The sequence below is a fragment of the Chlorocebus sabaeus genome, chromosome 26 (assembly GCF_047675955.1).
Source record: "Chlorocebus sabaeus isolate Y175 chromosome 26, mChlSab1.0.hap1, whole genome shotgun sequence".
Classification (NCBI taxonomy): Eukaryota; Metazoa; Chordata; class Mammalia; order Primates; family Cercopithecidae; genus Chlorocebus; species Chlorocebus sabaeus.
Genome location: NC_132929.1, coordinates 54,015,172 through 54,039,032, shown reverse-complemented (window position 1 = coordinate 54,039,032; position 23,861 = coordinate 54,015,172). Strand labels below are relative to the sequence as shown.

At 48.6% G+C, this 23,861-nt stretch overlaps 2 protein-coding genes across 2 annotated transcripts in view; one reads left to right on the top strand and one right to left on the bottom strand.

Moving 5' to 3' along the window:
- The first annotated feature begins 6 nt into the window (after positions 1–6).
- Positions 7–23,861, top strand: part of LOC140710502 (golgin subfamily A member 6C-like) — a 34,029-nt gene continuing 10,174 nt past the window's right edge. The window contains exons 1-4 of the mRNA XM_073012361.1: positions 7–6,273; positions 16,479–19,510; positions 21,175–21,294; positions 23,200–23,280. Coding sequence (XP_072868462.1) covers positions 19,427–19,510; positions 21,175–21,294; positions 23,200–23,280 — 285 coding nt within the window. The 5' untranslated portion in view covers positions 7–6,273; positions 16,479–19,426. The remainder of the gene's footprint in view (positions 6,274–16,478; positions 19,511–21,174; positions 21,295–23,199; positions 23,281–23,861) is intronic.
- Positions 6,858–14,245, bottom strand: LOC103245264 (MKI67 FHA domain-interacting nucleolar phosphoprotein-like). Its single transcript, XM_073011966.1, is given in 6 exon segments — positions 6,858–6,951; positions 7,101–7,250; positions 7,388–7,446; positions 7,544–7,686; positions 10,061–10,217; positions 12,848–14,245. Coding segments are annotated over 6 exon segments (1,440 nt in total). The 5' UTR covers positions 13,685–14,245.

Sequence of the window (23,861 nt, the reverse complement as noted above, 5' to 3'; positions counted from 1 at the left end):
CTAGAAGGTGCATGCAGCACGCAAAGTGCATGGAGAGTCCAGCGGGATGACTTAACCATGGTCACATACCAAGCAGTTGCAGAGCTGGGACCTGGCCCTGGCTCTCCTGACTCTGCGGGCTGTGTGATGTGTACATACAAGATCAGATCTTGCCCTTTCCTCCTGGCTGACCCTTCCCTAGTCCCCTGTGCCCCATGTGTGAGCACCCAGCTCTCTCTTATTCCTCTCTCTCTGAAGCGTGGTCCCTGGGAGCATGAGTGACAGAAGGGGCAGCAGAGACTGTGGAACCCTCAGCTGCACCTAAGACCTCTGTGTGGTCTAGCTGTGTGTGCTGGGGGAGGCTTTTGGCCACCATTTCCCCCTCTGTAAATGAGACCGATACCTGTGGCATGGAGGGCGGGAGGCCGGTGTGAGTGCCAAGCACTTGGAGCAGTGCCCTGAGTGAACATGGACGTGGAAATGGGTGTTCCTTGACTTTATGCACCTTGGGTACAGGAGTGGGGCTCCCTGCCTGGGTTGACAATTCATTGCTTTCCCCCACTCCACCTCTTTCCCAGCCCTACAAGTCCAGTCCTTGGGGGAGGGAAAAAGCCCCTGGCTGTGTGACCTTGGGCTGCTGCCTGGCTCTCTCTGACTCTGAGTTCCTGGGAACATCAGCACCCAAGGCATGCCCTCAAGTTTAGTGCCTTGACAAGAAGGGTGGAGACACTGGGATCAGGCCCAACCCTTTGGCCCCAAACACTGTGGTCCCAGCTGGAGGATGAGGAGGTGCTGGGCTTGGATGGGGGAATCAGGGGTATAAAGGGACCTGCTCACCCCTCAGCTTGGCTCAAAGGCTCAAGGCGTCAATGGTTGAGCCTGCCCCTCAGGAAGCAGCCCGGGCCCAGCCAGACACTCACCAGGACGAGGGCAACTCTGATGCGCAGGAGGCCCAGGATGAGGAGAGCCACGGCATAGCTGGAGATGAAGACGTCCAGCGGGCTGGAGGCTTTGGGGCCAGGAGTGCCTAGAGCAGAGCTAGAAGGCTATGACCAGGTGGGGCCCTGCCTCCCAGACTTCTGAGAAGGCAGACTCTGGGCCCAGAAGGTGCTATGGGACCAGAGATCTGGGGCCAGGAACATCTTGGAGGGCTCCATGATGAGGGGAGGCAGGCTTCAGATCAGGGCATGTGGAGTAGGCAGATGGACAGAGGGAGAGGGCCTGCAGAGGGAAGGAGGTACTGACTGAGGTCTGGGATGACGGGTGTGCAGACGCTGGTGCAAACAGTCCCAGGAAGCTTTTACTCCTGGCGGGAGGCAAAGACGGAGCAGACCTGTCGCATGGTGAGAGAGGAAGAAAGAGAGAGGAGGCATCAGGCTCTTTTTAACAACCAGCTCTCCTGTGAACTGATAGAAAATTCACTCCTTGAATCACATTAAGCTGGGAGTTGGAGGGTGCAGTGAGCTGAGATCGCACCACTGCACTCCAGCCTGGGCTGTGAGTGAACTCTCTCAAAAAAAAGAAAAAGAAAGAAAAAGAAAAAAGAAAACTCACTCATTACCATGGGGAGGGCACTAAGCCATTCAAGAGGGCTCTCCCACCATGACCCAAACACCTCACACTATAGGCCCCACCTCCAGCATTGGGGATCACATTTCAACACCAGATGTGGATGGGACAAGTATCCAAACTATGTCAGAGGCCTCCACCTCCCTCTCATCAGAGTCTTCTGTCCTCAGTTCAGGTGCATGCTGGCCTCCATGCCTGGCTTCCTAGGAAATCATCTTGGCCCCAAGGGGTTGGGTAGGGCCACTAGGCTGAGGGTGGGAGCCCTACCTCTCCTAGTCCCAGCCTGGGTCTCCATCACTGGCTAGCCCACTCTGCTTGCTGCGTTCTCTCCACACCTGTTCCCTGCAGCCCAGGGGTCAGTCTGGGTGCAGGCCTGGGTAGAGGTTCAGAAGCAGATTCTGTACCCCTGGAGCTCATAACTCCTGTGCACCATGGCAGCCAAAATGCACCAGCATGGCCAGGAGCGCTGGCTTGTCCCTGTAATCCCAGTGTTTTGGGAGGGTGAGGTGGAAAGCTCTTGAGACGAGCCTGGGCAACATAGCCAGACCCTGTCTCTACAAAAAATAAAACTAGGCATGGTGGCATGCACCTGTGGTCCCAGCTACTCAGGAGGCTGAGGTGGGAAGATCACATGAACCCAGGAGGTCAAGGCTGCAGTGAGCTATGATTGCACCACCGCACTCCAGCCTGGGCAACGGAGCAAGACCCTGTCTCTAAAACAAGAAACAAAGTGCACCAATGTGTGGATACCAGCTTCTCCTGGTGTGTGGACCTGACCATACTTGGCCCCATCGGTGAGTAAGAGGCTGCCTGCTGACTTCCAGAACATTCTCACCACTACACCTGTGTCCCTCCTGCACACTCTGGCAGGCTTTGTGAGTGGGCCTGTCAGCTACCTCTCTGGCTGCCCTAAGGCCCAGCTCAAACCTTCCGTGCCCCTGAGAACCTTTTCCTGAAGAGTCTTTCCCCCAGCCACAGGCCCCCTCATTTCAGAGCTTTTGGTGGGGTGAGTACAAGGATTGACTCTCTGCTACCAGCCTGGGAGGAATTGTCCCTAGGGTTGGGTCTCTGGATGGCATATGAGGGTCTAGACCAGGACCCAGATGCCTGTAACCTGAAGGGCTGGCCCTCAGTTGCCCCAGCTTCACAGAGCCCCTCATCCAGCCTCAACTTCCGGGACAGGCCCGACCCCTACATCCTTTGGTCTTGGTCCCTACTGGGAACTCTGCTTACCCTGGCTTACCTACTTTGACTCCAGAGGTAATGCTGACATCCCCCATGAGACACAGTGACAGATTGCTTACCTGGCTCAGAGTCACCATGGCCAGGCAGAGCTCAGGTCCTGGCCCTGTTCAACCTCTGCCTGCTGTGTTCAAGTGATTCTCCTGTCTCAGCCTTCCGAGTAGCTGGGACTACAGGTGCATGCCACCATGCCCAGCTAATTTTTTATAGTTTTAGTAGAGATGGGGTTTCACCATGTTACCCAGGATGGTCTTGATCTCCTGACCTCGTGATCTGCCCACCTCAGCCTTTCAAAGTCGTGAGATTACAGGCCTGAGCCACCGCGCCCAGCCTCCCTAAAACCCTTCTAGCTCTGGTGCCCTGCAGGGTCTACTTTGGAGCTCCTGGAGCCCAAGAAGCTGCCCCTCACCTTTGTGATTCCAGGGACCCACACCCGGATCATGATGAAGGTGGACCCAAACCCGCTGAGGTGCCTGAAGGAGCAGGGTCAGCCTCTGCCTCCCACGGCCTCTCTGATGGGGAGGATGTTATCCCAGCAGGGAGAGCTGGGAGCAGAATCAGGAGGATGGGGGATTTCTCTGTGGGTAGCTCTGGGCTCCAGGGTGGAGCTCTTTTAACATGGTCCCTCCCCTGTGACTCTCCTTGGCCCCAGGCAAAGAAAGCAGCTTGCTGGAGGTCACCTGTCAGGTAGGGACAGAGAGGGATCTGGGTTCTTTCTCATCCAGCTGCAGCTCCCCCTCCCCCTGGCCCCTTCCCCCAGGTGATAGAGAACCTGGCAGGCTGTGCCCCATAGAAGAGTCCCCTTTCCTTCTGGTGAGGGATGGAAACCAGCTTGGGGTGGGAGGGATGAGGTGTTGGGGCTCTCCCATCCCTGCCTCACATTTGAAGGATGGCATCTGAGTGGCAGCATGGTTTAGGCTCGACAAGGTGGCCCCTAGGTTTATAGTCTGGCCTCGGGCAGGATGCTGCCATGCCACCTTCTCTTCTGCACATCCTCACCTGGCACCCTATTTAGTCAAATGTCCTCAGGCCTCCTGCACCTTGGGCATTGCCCCCACTCCCTGCACAGGCACAGCTCTCCTTGTCCTGGACTAATCTTCAGAGATTCTTGTTCAGCCCACAGCCTTGCTGGACATCGCAGGCTGGGCCAGGCCCCCTGCCCAGCACTAACATCTCTTTGTGAGTCTCAACCATACTGAGCCGCAGCTTCAGGGTCAGGGTAGGTGCTGACTTAATTGATGTGACCCAGGGCAAGGGGGTTTATTGACGGTGTCACACCTGCTTATGTTCTTGGTCTCTGTGGTTTCTTTGGGGGCAAGATACTCCTCTGTCCCATGCTTAGGCACCCACATGTGGCCACAGTGCCTTTCCTACCACCATCCCTACTGCAGGCCAGTGTCCAGGCACCTGTGGCTCCAGGCAGAAGGCTGAGTGCAGAGCCAGGCCTGGGTGGACATTCTGCAGGGGCTGCAGGAGCTGACAGCCCTGACCACCCAGCCCGTGGCCATCCAGTCCCCTTCACCGTGGCTGACCCTTCATCCACCATCCTTCCAGGGACTAGGCCTGGGGCCAAACTGACTTTTGCCTGCCCCTGGTTCCCCTTGTGCCTGCCAAGGTCTTGACTAGGCATGATGTTCTTGTCCATTTCCTTGATTATCCTCAATCAGAGGTTTATAGAGCCACTTGGGGACATCACATCTCCTGTCTACCAGGTCCTCACAAGAGACAGGACTGCCTTGGGCCAGGCCTGGGATACTCAGGGGTCACACTAACCTGTTGGGACCTAGCTTCAGTGGCTTCAATCTGGGCAATGGCCTGATGGGCAGCTGCCCCTTCTCTGCTTGGGGAGGCAGGAGAGGAAGGTCAGGCAGGAGATCTGCTTCCTGCCCACCTGAGGCTGGTTGGAAGCAGGGCGCCCACCTGTGCCTGTCACACCTTGCTGCAGGTGCATCGGAGGATGAATCCCTCTCCTGATCTCCTGCAGGTGCGGATTCCAGGTTTACAGTAGGTTTAGGAGTGGGCTCCAGTGCTCTCCTGACCCTAGGAAACCCTGGGCTCCATGAGGCCTTGGCCTAGCCAGATTGTTTCCCACACTGTCACCTCCCCACACTGTCACTTCCGCAAACATGGGGCTGCACGCTCTGTGCCCTGGGTGGGACATTGGAAGGAGTTCTACCTTCCAGGTTTGGATCACAGTAAAGCCTCTGCCATGGAGATGTGCTGGCTGAGACAGACGGGGTTGAACCAGACCTGTCACGTTGGCCTTGGGCAACTCACCTGTGCCTTGCTTCCCTTTCCCCAGCAGCTGGACAGGGATAATAGCACCTATTTCACCCGTACTCAGGTGCTCACTTGTTAGCAGGAACTGAGTCCTGGAGAAGGTGTAGGGGGAGCCATCGAGGCAGCACTGCAGCTGGTCCTGGTCTGAGTCCCTGCTCCTGGCTGTGAGATGTGTCTCTCCCTCTGTTTATTCATCTGAAGGATAGGGCTGTGCTCTTCTGGGGTCACTGTGACAATGCAGCTCACCTGTGTGAGTTGGTGGTGGCCTCCTGAGATGGTTTGAGGTGGACTGGAGGTGTGTCTTGAATACCGCCTCACCCCCTTGAGGAAGACCCACTTAGGGAAGACTCACCTGTCTGTGTGAAGGAAACCAGGATCCCTGCCCTTCAGCTGTCCTCTGTCCCTTCCCAGCCCCCTCTGCTGTCATGCAGTCTCTGGCGGTGGCCATCCAGCTTGGTGGCTGTCTGGCTGGTCCACACTTCCAGGTGGACCCTCTCTCCTCACATGGTTCATGTGTCATTGTGTCATCTCCAGACAGGCCACGCTAGCCCCAGGGCCTCCCTTCCCTGGTACCCAGCCCCCACCACTAGGTATGTGCCCCCTCTCTAAAGCCCGCTGTATTCACCAACTGTATTTGAACTCTGTCTCTGTGCAAGTCCTCATGCAAAGCCTGAAACAGCCTGGCTTGTAGAGGTCCAGGAGACCAAAGCTTGAAGACAGAGTGATGGTCTCCCAGAGTCCACTTAGCCTCAGCCCTAGGGCTGTGTCCATGCTGTTCCTGGCTCCAGTGATCCAGTTCTGTCCCGTGACTCCTGTAAGGGCTCCTGTGGTGATGGAGGTGGCTGGAGAGAACATGTTGCCGTAACCCTCCCTCCCTGAGAAGGCCCAATGGGGAACGTTTTAGGCATCAGGGCATCCTGGGGAGCATCTTCCAGGGACCCCTCCTACACCGTGCCCCGCCCTGGCTCTCTAGTCAGAAATTGCAGTTGCTTGGACAGCGGGGCTGACCCAGGACAAGTGCATCTATTAGGCTGGTCTTCGGGGTGCTGGGATGGGGGCAGGGGCGGTTCAGGGATATGAAGGAGAGGCCTGTGTGTTCCAGAAGTACAGAGGAACCTGGTGCTGGCTGCAGTCAACCCCGATGTGATGACCTTTCTACCTGCCCTCTCTGATGTCTTGGTGCTGGCTGCTGTCTTTGGCCAGGTAAGCTCATGGTCTGGGCTCCTGGGATCCCCTCACTGGGCCTGCCCACTGCCTGCAGGTAGGGGAGCCTATGGGCCAGGACTGTCCTTGGCTTCCCCTTCCAGACCATGGTTCAAAGACCATTCCTGGGTTCCACCACCACCAAGCCTCAATGGTGTCCTGATGGGCACAGGAGCTGCTGGGGCTTTCTAGGTTAAGACCCTTGCCTATCCCGGCATTCCACCCCAGCAGTAGGGGGGCTGCAGGGGTCAGCCTCAGTCTCTGTCCTGGGAACCTGCCTTACCTTGCCCGGGCATCCCCATACCTCCCCTAGAAGACCCCCCATACCCAGTGGCTCTGATCCACTGTAGAGTAGTCAGGGCCCCCATTGCTCACACCGTCTTGACTGAGGCTGACTGGCATTGTGGCTGGGTTTGGGGGTCAGGGTTGGGGGTGGGCCTTGCCCTCAGCAGCTCCCAATCCCACTCTGACCCCTTTTCAATCTTCCTCCTCTTGTGGGCTCTATCCTTGGACCCTCCCAGCTCCTGACACCGGATGACTTTCTAAATATCCAGAAATCACTTTTTAAAATACCAGCTTCGGGGCTAGGAGTGCCTAGAGCAGACCAAGAAGGCTATGACCAGGCAGGGGTTCTGCCTCCCAGACTTCTGAGAAGGCAGAATCTGGGCCCAGAAGTTGCTGTGGGACCAGAGAGCTGGGGCTAGAAGCATCTGGGTAGGCTCCGTGAAGAGAGGAGGCAGGTTTCAGATCAGGGCATGCAGAGGCAGTGAGCCCGAGGGAGGAGGCAGGTGGACAGATGGAGGGGGCCTACAGAAGGAAGGAGGTACTGACTGAGGTCTCGGATGACCATCTCTACCAAGAGGCCCTCTGCCTCTCCCAGGATGTGCAGACCCTGGCGCACACAGTCCCACATGAGATCCTGGGCTGGCACCGCCCTGAAGAAGGTGGCACCCACTCTCTGGACCAGTGGATCCAGCCTGGTGGGAGGATCATCCCACTTCAGGGGGCTGGGCAGCCTGAGGGGCCTAAGGGAGGTCATCTCTTCCAGCCTCCTGCCCTCAACCCCAGAACCCAGGTCTGAGCCCTGGGCCACCTAGGGCCACCCTGGACCCACCAGAATTCCTCCACCACCACTTGGTCAAAGTTTTGTAGAGGCCTGAGGACAAGGGTCAGCTGGGGGATCAGGAGAGGATTAAGAGGGTCACAGCTCTACCAAAGTCTTGTCCAGTCATCCCTCATCTTCCCGACGCCTCTTCCCCCACCACCCTACTTCATTCCACCACTTCACCCATCTCATCAGCTGCCCCTGAAGTGCCCAGAAGTCAGGGCTGGTTTTGTCCTCCAAGGCCTTGGTGTAGTGCTGGCCCAGGATCTGCAGCCAAACTTCATTCAGCACAAGCTCCGCCTTCTCCCCTAGAGAGATGGGGTGGAGGTGGCATCAGCCTGCACTCCCTCTCCTGGAAGCCCTGGGGTGGGGCACACACCCAAGCTCTAATGCGCCATCCGGGGGTCAGCCGCCGCTGGTCTAAAAACGAGATTTCTTGCTGCCTGTTTTTGTGTGACCCATGAGCTAAGAATGGCTTTTACATGTTTAAATGGTTGAAAACATGGAAAGTAGAATCTTATCTTGTGACACATGAGAAGTACATGACATGCAAACTTCCATGTCCTTAAAGAAAGGTTTCTGGGAATGTGGCCATGCTCATTTGTTGACATGTTGTCTAGGGCTGCTTTCTTGCTACAGGGGAGGGTTTGAGTATGTGGTGATGGAGACACTGTGGCCTGCAGAACCTTAAAGAGTTTCCATCTGGCCCTTTACAGAAAATGCTTGCTACCCCCTGCACTGATCCATCTAATGGAATATGCTGCTCACTCTGAGAATTGATCCTAGTAGGAAATGTTGCTGACAATTTAACAGATGCTGCTTTTGTGTTTCATTTTGTCGCTTCTCTGATGGGAGACATGTAAGAAAATTTACCCCTGGGAGGAGGTCATGGTGGGGTTTGTGGCCATCAATGGTGAAGCCTCTTTAAGGCGATGTGTGGGGAGCTCTACCCTCTGCTGAGGGGGTTGTGATGGGCCCTCTGTGTTGAGGAATGAAGAGGGAACACAGCCTGTTGGCTGGGAACTGGCTTCTGGGGAGCAGAAGAGATGGTAGTTTGGGCCTGTGGAGGCAGAGGCCCAAACCAATCTGGTCTCTGGGGCGGCCGGCAGGGAGAGTAGCTGTGTAGGAGTGGGTGCGAGGGCAGAGCCCGAAGGAGGGCACCCTGACTGCACCCTCAGGAGGCTGCGGTGGTGGGGGTGGGGCAGCACTGTAGGAGGACCAGTGCTTTCTGTGGCTGAGGGGTCCTTGGAGAGCAGCTCCGGGCTGTGTGTACCTGGAGGGGACTGATTTCACCCAGCGTTCTCTCAACCTGGGTGTGGAACAGCTCTCCTGGTTAGGATGGCACGAGCTTGCAGAAGTCATCCTATCAGGAGGCCCCAAGAGGAGATATGGGTTTCTTGCAGCCCCTGCACTGGGGCAGAGCTGAGGGGTTTTGCCTCTGACTTGGTGGGACAGATCTTGTCATGCATGTGAGAACTCAGTGAGGTCCTGGGCAATCAGGGAGGTGACGGGACCCTCTCATCCCTCTGATCTTGACTGCTTCTCACCTATGTCCAGCTCCTTGCTGAAACTCTATGCCCCATTCCTCTCTGTGGCTCCAACACATGAGCAAGTATTGTCTGAAGAAAACTCTGCCCATTCTCTAGAAGGGGAACACCGAGGTTTAGAGAGGGGAAGAGCCTGATGGCCCAGAGACACACAGGGATCACAGCCCTACTAAAAACACAGAAATTAGCCGGTGTAGTGGCACATGCCTGTAATTCCAGCTACTAGGGGGGCTGAGGCACAGTAATTACTTGAACCCAGGAGGCAGAGTTTGCATGAACCATGATCTCACCACTGCACTCCAGCCTGTGCAACAGAGCGTGACCCTGTCACAAAAAAAGAGTTAAAACCCATTTGTCCAGTATACACTTTTTCAAAATATATACTCAAACGTAGAAAAGTCTAGAAATGTCACCAATGGTAATTTCAGGAAAGAATTCTAAGGTGACTTGTTTTGCTTCTCTGCATTTTTTTTTCTTGTATTTTTTGGACATAGGGTCTCGCTCTGTCACCCAGGCTGGAGTGCAGTGACCCGATCAGGGATCACTGCAGCCTTGACCTCACAGGCTTAAGCCATCCTCCCACCTCAGTCTCCTGAGCAGCTGGGATTACAGGCACATGCCACCACACCTGGCTAATTTTTGGATTCTTGTATTTTTTGCAGAGATGGGGTTTTGCCATGTTACTCAAGCTGGTCTTAAGTGATTCACCCACCTCAGCCTCCCAGAGTGCTGGGATTACAAGTGTGAGCCATGTGTGCCAGGCCTATTTTCTATAATGACCATGACCATGGATTCCATGTGCCAATATTTTTCTAACTATAATATTTACAAAGCATACTATGAAAAATATTCAGAGAAAAAGAAGAATACAAAATTGTAAAAATCATATATAAATAGTTTTTTTTTTTTTTTTTAAAGGAAGAAAGAAACAAAGTAGATTGTCCAGGAAGATAATTACTTCTACTTTGTATTTCTCTGGTGAACTCATTAGGAACTCTAAAAAGTTCCAGGAGTAGAATCATGGGGTCAGAGTACCCCGGCTTTAACTTCTGGTTCAGAGAATCCTAACAACTTACATTGTCACCAGCAAGTTCTTTGACTACCTGAGCAAATCTCACCTTAAATCAATTCTCACCTGACATTAGCTGCTCAGCTTTCCGCTGATACGTTGATTCCAGGAGACTCCTTGAGTTCTGTGTGTTCAGCTGGCCTCCGGTGGCCCCATTATTATTTTCTGCCAGGTAAAGGTCAGTCACCTGCACACAGATCTCATCATTCATGATATGCTGCAGCTGGAATCAAACAAAGGCAAGCGGTTAGTGAACACAGAAAGCATTTCTCCATTATACAGCAACTCAAAAAAGGTTTTGATTTCTTTTGCTAGCAATTTTAGAAAATTAATCATACAAACCACTGTATGATTCTCTTGGAGAATAATCAAGCCAAGATTTTCAACCATCTCAGTGGTCCATTGAAAAATTTTCATATCTATTTAAAATCAAAACCAGAGGGAATTCAAGTTAATGTACTTCTTGTTGTTGTTGTTGTTGTTGTTGTTGTTTTGAGACAGAGTCTCGCTCTGTCACCAGGCTGAAGTGCAGTGGCTTGATCTCGGCTCACCGCAACCTCTGAATCCTTGGTTCAGGCGATTCTCCTGCTTCAGCCTCCTGAGTAGCTGGAATTACAGGCACACGCCACCACCCCCAGTGAATAATTTGTATTTTTAGTAGAGACGGGGTTTCACAGTGCTTGCCAGGATGGTCTTGATCTCCTGACCTTGTGATCTGCCCGCCTCAGCCTCCCAAAGTGCTGGGATTACAGGTGTGAGCCACAGAGCCTGGCCTAATGTACTGTTTATTTAAAATTCTAAGGATCTTTAAATAATTTTCCATGGATTATATTTTTATTACATTTTAAAATCATTTATAATTTGCTTTCACACATATTCTCCCTCATTTGATCCTCACAACTGCCCTGGGAATCAGATTGGAGACAGAGTAGGGGCCTGTTAGGAGACAGATTTACACAATGCATAAGAAAGCTCACTGTGAGCCGGGTGAGGAAGGGAGCCTTGGAGAATCATGAATGCAGTATCTCTGTCTATATTCCCAGCCCAACTACAAAGCCTGAAATTCATAGCTATTTAAGAAATAGCTGCTGAATTATTGCCTAGCGGTGTTCAGTTGAAGAAGCACAATTGGGACTAACGTCAAGCTTCCTGACTCCTAGCCCAATACTTTTACAAACACGCCACCTATTTTTCTATATCTGATAGAAAGTATAGTGCTTAAGTTGTATATAATGTTAATTCACTTTCAATACAGGTCAATCATGATTAACTGTCAGTAGCTTTTGTGACAAACTTAGTAAACTAGAAAGTTGAAGCTTTCAGAGTTCCCATTCTCATGTCATATGCTGTTTCTGTTTTAAAATAAAAATCCTTCCACATGAAACTTTCTCCATCAAAATGACAGAGAGATGAAAATAGATACAAGAAGAAAGCAAAACGTTAATTTCAACATCGATTTGTCTATTTTGCTTTAAAAGTATAACCACCAAGCCATTTTTAGGAAGATACATTCTTTTTGAAGTGTTAGAAACCATAATAACTATTCTTAACTTTAAGTCCTAAATGACCAGTATGTGTGTTAGTAGATAACTGGACACAGTGTGAAGTCAGAAGGGTGACTGAGTGTGGCAGAAAGGGCAGTATGTCCAGCAACTGCAGATAGATAAATGACAATGAGTCCAGATAATGGATTCTGATATAACCATTCAAATAATGCTCATGAGTACTTGATAACATAGGGAGAAGCTTAAGATACAGTGTTTTAGAAAAAAAGGAAAGGTGAAAAAAATAGATGGAAAGCATGATTTCAATCTTGCATACAGATGCTTCCACTTTATCCTTTTTGTTTGTTTGTTTGTCTGTTTGCTTTTGAGACAGGGTCTCACTCTGTTGACCAGGCTGGAGTACAGTGGCATCATGATCTCAGCTCACTGCGGCCTCTATTTCCTGGGCTCAAGCAATGCTCCCACCCCGGCCTCCTAAGTACCTAGGACTACAGGTATGTGCCAAAATACCCAGCTAACTTTTTGTATTATTAGTAGAGATGGGGTTTTCCCATGTTGCCCAGTCTGGTCTCAAACTCCTGAGCTCAAGTGATCTATCTGCTTCGCCCTCCTAAAGTGCTGGGATTATAGGCATGAGCCACCACCTCTACTTTCTACTTTCTTGTTGAAGTAGACTGTATTACTGATTCCCCACCCGCACCCTCTTTTTGGATATCTGGCCCCTCCTGGAGTCTCTGGAAAGGGCAGCACTACAAATCCAGGGACAACTAGGAAACTCCCACCCTCACTGCTAGGCAGATCAGATTCTCTCTCCTGCTCATTGGAAATGACACAGAGAGTTTTCAATAGATTTTTTGCAGAGGAAAATCTGTATGGAAAGGTCCAGTAATACTGGGACCAGGGGTACTGCCAGGGCAAGCCAAAGCCTCAGAGGCTAGAGGAGCCTGGAGCACATGCCGAATGTTCATCTGCAGAGCAGAGCACAAGCATGGAGCAGAAGTCCAGAGTGAAGGCATGCAGGAGAGGAAAATCACCTCCCAGCCCAGGCAGGCCTTCCATGGTGTGGTCATATTTTGAGTTTTGTACTTAGATATCTGTGAGGTAGCCTGTTGTATTCTTAATACAAATCCCCCTTAAGCCAGCCTAGAATAGGTCAAGATAAAATGTAATGACTTGACTTGGCTGGAGTGCAGTGGCGTGATCACGGCTCACTGTAGCCTCAACTTCCTGGGCTCAGGTGATCCACTTCTGCCTCCCGAGTAGCTGGGACTACAGGTATGAGCCAACTGGCCCAGTTAATTTTTTGTATTTTTCTCATGAAAATATTTTTCAGAAGAAATCTATATACATTGAATATCACTGACTGCTTTTTCTTCATCTTCTGTGAATGTGTAGGTGTTTGAGTCTCTTGTATTTCTTTTACACAAGATATGGGCTGTTTGAAAACTATTTCATTATCTTCACCATCATCATTCATTTCAGCCACTTCAGATTTGCATTTCTTTAAAAATGTTGATGTACAAACCAATGTGGGGCCGTAGATATCCACTGTCTTCTCAGGAGTGTCCGAAGTGCCTAAAACCTTTTTCTTCTTCTTACATAACACCTGGGCTTTTTTAGACATCTGACAATTCATTTTTGAAATACTTTCCATTTTCTGTAAAATCAAAGAAGGAAAATCATAATCAATTCCTTTTTAAGCTAATTTCTTCCCGAGTAATCCTTCTTTCTTTTTAAATCGCTCCCCTTCCGTAGCTCTTGTGTAAATGCTGATTCTAATTATACATTTCACTGATGGATATGATGGCTGCTTAAATGGAATATTCCAGTCTTGAAAGAGTCCTTTCTGTACTTTTTCAGGTGGCATAAAATGACTCTCCAAGAGTCTTTCACCAAACAGGTAGTTGTTCATTGTTTCAGCAACTATCTTGGCAAAATCCTCAGACTTAAACTCCACAAATGCATAGCCTTTGCTATTTCCAGGCCTTTTATTTCTGGATAGTCTGAACCTTGTAACAGTGCCTTGTAACTGGGAGAAATAGGAAAGGATCTGGGTTTCCTTCGGTAGGTTAGGTAGGTGGCACACATAGATTACTCCAGAAGAAAGTTGTTCTTGTTTTTGTGTTTGATTTTGTTTCTGAGATGGAGTTTCACTCCTGTTGCCCAGGCTGGAGTGCGATGGCATGATCTCGACTCACCGCAACCTCTACCTCCTGGATTGAAGCGATTCTCCTGCCTTAGCCTCCTGAGTAGCTGAGATTACAGGCATGCACCACCACATCTGGCTAATTTTTGTATTTTTTGTAGAGACAGGGTTTCTCCCTATTGGTCGGGCTGGTCTAGGACTCCTGGACCCAAGTGATCTGCCTGCCTTGGACTCCCAAAGTCCTGCAATTATAGGCATGAGTCACTGCATCCAGTCCAGCCTTGACTTTGAAATGTATGTTGTACATCCAGTCAGCAGTGAACTCTGGGGGACACCAGAGATGAGAAAAATGAGAGAAGAGATACCTCTAATTAAAGGAGTTAAGACCAGATGTTTGAACTTATGTTTTAAAAAGTCACTGCAGGTTGGACACTGGCTGATGCCTGTAGACAGAGCACTTTGGGAGGCTGAAGTGGGTGAACCACTTGAGCCTAGAAGTTTGAGACCACCCTGGGCAACAAGGCAAAACCCCATCTGTATACAAAATGAAATAAATTAGCCGGGTGAGGTGGCACCTGTGGTCCCAGCTACTCGGGAGGCTAAGGTGGGAGGTGGAGGCTGCAGTGAGCTGAGATCCACCACTCCACTGCAGCCTGCATGACAGAGTGACACTCTCTCTTAAAAAAAGAAAAAATCACTGTTTTGTGGTTTTCTGGGTGAAACCTCTGTTTCCATAAGAAAAAAAGGGGGTTGAGACAGTATGTATTATTAATTCAAAATCATAACCAGATGCTTAAAGTAAATCATTGTATCTATTGTTTCCAAAACCAACCTCAGGATTGTTAAAAGTTAGTTTTATTGGATTTTTCTTTAAGCTGGGCTGGTTCACTCAGGTCTGTCACTTCCAAGCCCATGTTTTCCTACTTTTTAACCCTGTTTGGAACGAAAACTGCAGCTAAGATTATGATCCATCCTGAGATGAAGAGTTTCACACATACACACCACACATACCCCCCACCACAGTATGATGACACAGTGACCCAACCTTAGGCTAATGGTACCACTGCCAGCAAATGCATTGTTTTCTTTATTCTAATTTTTTTTCTTTATTTCTTCTAACAGCAGCAAATGCATTTAACCATTTATTGAGATTCTCAACAGCTACCATTTGGTTTGCAGAGCAAATTGTTTACAAAGTAACTTTTTTCCATTTTTGATATTTTAATGAAAATTATGTTCTTCAGTTTTAAAGCTCCATCCCTCTCCCAAAGAAAGACTAATAACTAACTACTAAGTAATGATTTCTTAGGAAAAGAACAAAAGCAAAAACAGCTTTTGAACACTTCTGGAACATGGGGAAGCTTCCAAAGTCAAGACCTTCTGGGCCCAGTGGAGGTGCTAGGCTGCCTCGGGACACCATCAGCACTTCCCCAACCACAATATCCTTGACAGCGGAGAGCCATGCGTGACTCCGGGAGCTTCCTGTTCCACAAGCTCCCCTCTCTTTTTCCTCTCCACCCTTGCTGCTGGGCCTCCCCTCCGAATCTGCCTAAGGAAGGCAGCAGGGTCTTTAATACCATTCGGCTTTGTCAGTGGGGAAAGGGTACTCTAGAAAGCTGAGAGATTCCCTGGTCCAGTCTAGGGGAGGAAAAAATATGTAGTGTACCATAGATGGTTTCACTTGTCCACTCAGACACATGCTCATACTTATTCGATGGATGTATCAGATGCTTCAAAAGTCCTGATGTGTAGTAGTAGAACAAAACTTGCTTGTGAAAAAAGAAGTTGCAAAATTATAAAAATGTCTGCAGCAGTTCAGGCTCCTGAGGACAAAGCTGGTTCTGCTAAGTAGTTATTTTGACATGCACAGCAGCTTTCCCTAGAAGTCCTGTGTTCCGGGGGTTTCATTTAGACCACAGGAAGTTGAAATCGAAGTTTAAAACCTTCTCTGCTGACAAAATGTGCTATATCCATTGGTGGACTTCTACTCAGTAATGAAAGGAACAAACTACCAAAACCTGTCATATGTCATGGATCAACCTCAAAAACATTAGCGAAGTAAAAAAAACCAGACAGGAGAACACATATTGTATAATTCCATTGATTTGAAATGTCCAGAAAAGGCAAGTTGATGGAGACCGAAATGGTCTCATTTACCTCAAGAGGTAGGGATTCAAGCTCTCTAGAGTACATGTGATACATAACTGAGAAAAAATAAGGAAAGAAATTGAAATGTAAATAAATGAAAATAATACTTCTCCCTGATTATAAAGAAAATCACATTCTTTTTGTAATAATTTGGAAGACAAAATATGAAGAAAAGTCTTTAATGTTGCCACTCAAAACATTCTGGTTTGTTGTTTTTTATACTTCTTTATGCATTTGAACATTTTAAAAAGTAGAATCATAATATATAGTCTTTTGTCACTATGTTTTGGGCATATTTCTATGGCACTAAATATATCCTTGGCATCATCCTTTTTAAAAGCTTGATGTATATTAAGTTAATCATTGCCACCCCAGAGGTAAATTTTCTTATATATATATTTTAATGGATGCAAGCAAGCACTTTTGGGCTGAATTCATAGAAGTAGAATTTCTGGAGGAAAATAACATAAAACACTTTTAAGATTTTTCATAGAAATTTTCAAATTATCCTGCAGAAAAATTGGTTCAGAGTTTATACTCCCAAAGTGGCAGAGCTCCAGTGTCCCCCTTCCATTTGTTCCCTTTACTGGTATTTAAGGAGAAAATCTCATTGTTTTCATTACATTTCTTTGGTTTCTAGTGCTTTTGAACTTTTTTTTTTTTTTTTTTTTTTTTTTTTTTTTAGATGGAGTCTTGCTCTATTGCCCCAGCTGGAATGCAACGGTGCAATCTCGGCTCACTGCAACCTCTGTCTCCTGGGTTCAAGCCATTCTCCTGCCTCAGCTTCCCAAGCAGCTGGGATTACAGGTACCCACCACCATACCTGGCTAATTTTTGTATTTTTTAGTAGAGATGGGGTTTCGCCATGTTGGTCAGGCCAGTCTCGAACTCCTGACCTCAGGTGTTACACCCACCTTGGCCTCCTAAAGTGCTGGGATTACAGGCATGAGCCATGGCACCCAGCCTTGTCTCTTTTTTATATGCTTATTGGTCATTTTTTTTCTTGTGGGAAGTGCCTGTTTCTCCATTGCCTATTTTCTGGCCAACCTCCAAAGTCACATTTCACTTAAATTTTATCCTGCTGATTGAAAGCATTTTAACATAAACAGGAGCAGGACTGACTGTAATTATGTAGATCTTGCTCTGTCACCCAGACTGGAGTGCAGTGGCATGATCATAGCTACCACAGCCTTGTACTGCTGAGCTGAAGCAATTTTCCTACCTCATCCTCCCAAGTAGCTAGGACTACAGGCATCATGTGTGCCACGATGCCCAGCTAATTCTTAAAAATTTTTGTAGAGATGTGAATTCACTGTGCTGGCCAGGCTGGTCTTGAACTCCTGACTTAAAGTGATCCTCCCACCTTGGTTTGCCAACGTGCTGGGATTACAGGCGTGAACTACTGCTCCCGGCCGAGAGCTCATTTTGTTTGCTGGTGGAGTTCTTGGTATCTTTTTATGTTTGAGGCTTTGGTGCTAGTGCTGAAGTATTACACTCACCATCTGAGGTTTGCAGGACTTTTGTTTTTAATATTGAACAGATGGAACTGTGTAGTTCTGTATCTTTGCAGGCATACAAAATGTGCCTACCAGGACTCTGTTTTATATCCATTGAAAGCAAGAAGTAATACAGTAAAACTTTGCCTGGCTTAGAGACTTTGAAAGAATGGAGTATTTTGATTTAATTCTATTAATTTGGAAGTGTGAAGGTGAAAAGAATTCAAAACTTACATTTCCTGTTGAATGCAATTTGAAAATACAGCCAATCATTCCCCTTTTCTTCTGTAGTAAGTTTGGACATTCTCATCTACTTGGTGTTTTATTGTAGAACTGCTAGTGTACCTGAGACTTACATTGTGAAGATAAGTTTTTAAAACTTGAGAGGTAAGAGGGTGTAAATGGTATTGTATGAGATCAGGCTGGATGAGCACTGACACTTGTAAATATACTTTGTAGACTGAATCTCTGATTGCCACTTGTTTTCTTATTAACTCATACAAATAAAACACATCAGATGGAGGGTGGGAGTAGGAAGGAGACTTATGTGTTTTAATTGCATGTCATGGTTTCGTATCAAGACAGAACATACAGTATCTCTGGCTTTGGACCTACAGAAGTAAACACATTTTTCTACCTGCTGTATGCCAGAGGTTCTTGAACATCTGGAGGGATTACTGCAGCACAGATTGCTGAGCCCTACTCCAGAGTTTCTGATTCACCAGGTCCAGGGTGGGGTCTGAGAATTTGCACTGATAAAAAGTTCTCAGGTTCTGCTGGTGCTGCTAGTCCAGAGACTACATTTTTGAGAACCACTCTTGTCTACTAACTGTAAATTGTAGAACTCTAGAAAAAAGCTTAGTTTGGTGTGGGAAAAGAAGCTCATAGGTTATGCAGCAAATCATGAAAGATTCAACCCTTGATCTCAGCCTAGTGTGGAATTCAGGTAACAAGCAATACACAGTCACATAACACAGTTCTTGGTTTTCATGATTGTAAGTCATAGCCAAGTATCAAGTGAGAAATTCAGTTTCATTTGCAAGGCTTAGAGAGGTCAGGTGATTCTAGAAAAATAGACCTTGTATATACTTTAAACCAGAAAGAGCTTTGAGTGCTTATTAAGTTGAAAGTTTTGTGTTTTTATTTACTTTTGACTCTTTTATTTTATTTTATTTTTTTGAGATGGAGTCTCACTCTGTCACACAGGCTGGAGTGCAGTGGCGTGAGCTTGGCTCACTGCAACTTCCACCACCTGGATTCAAGTTATTCTCCTGCCTCAGCCTCCTGAGTAGCTGGGATTACAGGTACCCACCACCACACCTGGCTAGCTTTTGTATTTTTAGTAGAGATGGGGTTTCACCATGTTGGCCAGGCTGGTCTTGAACTCCTGACCTAAGGTGATCCACCAGCCTAGGCCTCCCAAAATGTTGGGATTACAGGTGTGAGCCACCGCACCCAGCCCAAAAGCTTTGTGTTTTTAAAGATATTAGACATGTTTCTTGTTTTTTAAAAAAATCTTAATCATGTAGGAGAATAAAAGAAATGTTTTTCCAAAAAAGAGAAATCATTGTGATTATTTTACCTTTTTGGAATGTTGGATAATATAGTCCACTTCATTAATCATCAAACATGCTATGGATTTTCCATTTTTATAGCATCTATCTCAATTGAGGTAATACTGATAATTCTTGTACTCCATGTGAAGGTGAAAAATGTAGGCCAAAATCATAGACCATGCATAGAAGCTGGATAATGAAGAGAGCTCTGGAGGAACATATGGACACACACACACACTGACACACATATATTTACAGTATAAACACATATGCTTTTTAAAGTTTATTTTGAACGTTTTAAAGCAAAAGCCAGCCCCCACCTCCCGGAGTAGGCAGGCCCCGCCCCTCTCCCCAAGTGGGCGGGGACAGCAGTTGCGTGGGCAGCTTTCCTTATGATGTCACAGGTTCCTCTGGCCACACTGCTCCCTGGCCACGCCTCCTTTCCCTTTCATCTTTCTCATTGACCAATGGGCTTGGAGAATTAAGGCCACGCCCCCATTCTGCATTCTAGTGGGGCCCTGGTTACGCCTCCTCTGGCTCAGTCACACAGCCGCCTGGTAGGTGACTGGAGGTGTTCGCTGATGTGGCCCCAACCCTGCCTCCCTCCCCACCCCATGATGTTAGAAGAGACTCAACGGAGTCAATTGGCAGCAGCCAAGAAAAAGGTAAGACACAACAGGTCATGGTCCCCCAACCTAGCCAGAGATCCCCTCCGATGACAAGACCACTGCCAGAGTACACACCACTCCTGAGGTACCCCTAACCCTGGCACCTCTGGGCTCCCCCCACCAAAGTCTCATCAGTCAGCCCTGCCCCCTCAGCAAGCAGCCCAGCCTCTGCCCTTGCCAGTCGCCCCATGACTTCTGGCAGGTGACTCGAGGGTCTCCCTGCTCCATACTCGCCCCTCACATCCTGCTGCCCCAAGCCCAACCTCCCTGGGTTCTTTGGGCTCAGCTGTCCGAGGACCTGGGTCCCCCGGCCGCAGCTGCCCACCATCGCCAGTCATCCCTAGGTGAGTTTGGGCTGGTGACTCCTGGAGTTTCCTACTGCAGACTGTACTCTCCCCTCCTGCTGACCCAAGCCTGACCACCCTGGGCTCTTTGGACTGGCATCTGAAAGGACCTGGGCACCAGCCCTACGTCCCACTCCCCCATCATGGATCAGCAACTCAGCCATTGCACTGATGTGGTTCCCCCCACCCCAAGGAGGAGTGGAATGTAGTGATGTCACAGTCCCCCTAGGAACTGTCATTACTGCTGCAAGACTGGCCTATGATCTTACAACCCAGTCCCCTAAGCATTCTCGCCCCATTTCTGGTTCCTCTGGCCACGGCACAAATTTCCAGCTGGGAGGGGAATGGGGACTATGGGACTTAGGAGCAACAGGTTTCAGGTTGCCTTACTCCCTTTGCATAGACATTGACTTTGTGAAAAGCCTACACTTCCCCTGTGAGCTCAAACGTTGACAGTATCTCTGGGTGGCAATGGGAGAATGGGTTTGGTTTGGTTTTCTCCCAGCCTTCTACTCTCCAGAGAGACTTTAACATATTTTTCTCAGTTCTCCACCTCATATTCTAGTTCTCCACAGTTCTGGGACCAGACTGCCCTTCAGTCAGTGGTCTCTGAAGTGAGATTTGCTTATCTTCTGTGGAATAGATCTTGGGAAACTGAACTTGACAGCTTGAATCTTCCTCATATCATCTCAACTTGGGGTACTTTGAGTGCCACAGGATAAATGTGGGAGATCTTTCTGAAGCATCAGTATCCCTTGATTCTCCTGAGAGAGAAAAAAAGTTAATGTACTTAGGGATGACAGTCACATACGTTTCTAAGAGTATACCAGACTTCTCTCTGAAATGAGACTTGGGTTGCCCTCTTTCTGATCAATTCCCAGATTTAACCAAAAAGCTGCCTTCTGCCATGAGGACACAAGGATATAAAAGTTTGAGAGGTCCTGGTGCACTTCTTCACACTTATAGACGTGTGAGGTTGTATGACTCCAAACCACACAGTGTGCAGTTCCTGCCTACTTAATGTTTAGTTTTCTACCTCTGGCTCTGATTTTGGTCTCTGGCAGCTGCTGATTCATGGCAAAACCCCAGAGCTTGGAGTCAGAAGACTGAGTTTAAGTCCCATTATTGCCCACCCTCCCTTTTTTTTAGCCAAAATATCCATCCCTCTCAATCAGTAAGTGATTGTGACAACACCTTGTACAGTTGTTGTGGCATTAAATCAGATGGTGTATAAGAGTATTTTGAAAAACTGTAAAGGGGGATGTGGCTGTAGGGGCTGGTAGTTCTCATGAGTATTACTGCTCTTCTTTCCCACAGCTAAAAGAATATCAGCAGAGGAACAGCCCTGCTGTTCCGGCAGGAGCGAAGAAAAAAAAGAAGAAAACCGGCGGTAGCCCTGAGACAACCACTTCTGGTGGTTGCCACTCACCTGGAGATGTGAGTCTTGGCTGGCCAGGCTCCTGGGGACAGGGGGCCCAAGGGGGTAGTAGAGGGTAATTGTTAAGATGGCTGGGTACTGGTTAAGAATTCTGGGTTTGAATCCTGCCTCTCCATTGGCTAGGGATCTGACTTATGGCAAGTTGCTTGAGTACTTTGGGCCTCTCTTTTCACATCTGTAAAATAGGGGTAGTGTTGTTTGATTTTCATTTCTGAAGTTTAAATGATATTCCATATTGTCGTTTTTATGTTAATCCCTAGTACATGTCCTGCTGTGAACACCCAGGATACCCAGGAAATGGTCATTGCTGTTTGATTTTCCTGATCCTCAGTCTCAAGGGGGAGCTGGGTCAATGAGTACAGCCACTTGCTATCAAGCTGTCCCTTTAGGAGTCACAGAAGGGGGCTCAGGGTGTGGTGAGGAGAGCCCCAGGCACTAGGAGTAAGAGAAGATCTAACTTGCCACCAGTTTGCTAGGTGACCACAGAAAAATCACTTCTTACCCTGGGCCTCAGTGTTCTCCATTGTAAGATGACACTGGATAAGATCGGTGTCTTTCATACTTGTTTTTTAGCTGGAGCCCCTTTAGTTCAAGTGAACCCTTACTCAGGAGTCTGGTTTTTTAATAGAGGTGGAGGTCTGGAGCTCTACCAGATTCATCATCCATGTCCTGGGCCTGAGGAGAGGGGTCCAGTCAGCATATTAAGAGCTGCGTTGGTCAGGTGACTCCATCTATTTGTTCCTGCCCCTGGCAAGGCAGCAGGTGGCCATTTGGAAGAATGGCACAGGCCATGGTTTCAATCTCCTCTGCTCTTCCTCAGCGTTTTGTTTTACTCAACCCACATTTTCCTCCTACCCTGACTTTTTTGTTTCTCTCTAAGCCACTTCTGTCTTTCTCCCCCTGCCCTTGTTCTTCCCTTGTCCCCTCCTATAGGGGACATTCTGAAGGTGCTGGTGTCCAACCTTAACCATTCCAGTGGGTAGCGCTCCCCCATTGCACAAGTGGAAGGTGAGGCAGTGCTGAGACCCCTCTCTGGCTTGCTCTCTCCAGCTGTGCAAGCCCCTCGTGCCCCTGAGGCTTCTCTGGTTTGGGAGATACTTTGCCTCTGCCTTGTTTTATGTTGCTGCCATTAACCTTCATCCTGTTTATGTCTGCTTCTTCACCTGCTTGATTGATTGGCTTTTTTCCTTCCCCGCATCTTTTATCGTCTTGGAAATGGTGAGACCTTAAAGTTTAAAAGTAACTTGGGAATAACGTACAGAGCAGGCATGTGCGATTTGGGTTTTTTTTTGTTTTGTTTTGTTTTGTTTTTTCTTTTGAGACAGAGTCTCACTGTGTCACCCAGATTGGAGTGCAGTGGTGCGATCTCAGCTCACTACAACATCTGCCTCCCAGGTTCAAGTGATTCTCTTGCCTTAGCCTCCTTAGTAAACAGGATTACAGGCACCTGTCACCATGCCCGGCTAATCTTTGTATTTTTATTAGAGACGTGATTTAACCATGTCGTCCATGCTGGTCTTGAACTCCTGACCTCCAATGATCCACCCGCCTCAGCCTCCCAAAGTGCTGGGACTACATACGTGAGCCACTGTGCCTGGCCCCTTTGCTGTTTTTATACTTTCTCTATATCCATAACTGTTTCCCTGTAAGTGTTTCTTTTGTTTTTTTAATTTCTCTTTTTTATTACTCCTGCATCATCTGCTACCCTGAAGGACCTGGAGGTAAGAGGCCCTGAGCCAAGGTGCAGTGACCCTGCAGGCCAGCCCTCCAACCTCCTCTCACAGTGGGGGCTGGGTGCCCCTCTGCCAGCTGAGACAGCCCACGCACACCTCAGCCCTAATGATTGTTCTCTCTACCTCTTCCCACAATCCTCCTCCAACTGCTCCTCTCTGCATGCGCCTCAGAGCCGGAACCAAGAACTGGAAGTAGCCCTGGACTCAAGCTCCGCAACAATCAATCAACTCTATGAAAACATAGAATCACTGGTAAGAGTCCAGTGGGGTCCTGTGATTCCACGCTGCCAATCCTGGGTTTTATTTTCCCCTTGGGGCTCTGAAGAAAGGGTGGGTCCCCTGGTGCCAAGGGCAAATGGGGAGCTGGAGCGCCCAGGCCTCACCTGGAGGGACCCCAGAGTAAGGAGCATGCAGCATGGCTCTTCTGTCACTGCCCCCTTTGCCAACTCTCTCTTCTCCAGACACCCCTGCTCCGGTCCTTACCACACACGCCCTGGGGTTGTCACCTCTCAGGGAAGCGCTAGCCTGACGGTTTGTCAGGGGTCCTGTATTTCTGCCGTGACTCAGTCCCTAATTTGCTCTTTGAGTCTGGACAAGCCACCTCTCCTCCTTGCGTTGGTGTTTCTGAAGGAGGTAGAGCATCAAAGGTCTCGGTTAGCTCTGAGAGTCTGATTTAAAGGCTCCTAGAATGGAAACCTGAGGGCCAAGGGCTCCTGTCTGTCCTTTTCCATTCTATATCTGCTGTGAAGAACGGTACCTGGCTTGTACGTGCTCAGTAAATGTTTGTTGAATGAATGCACCTTCCTCAATCACAAGCTGGCAGAAGGGTGGGC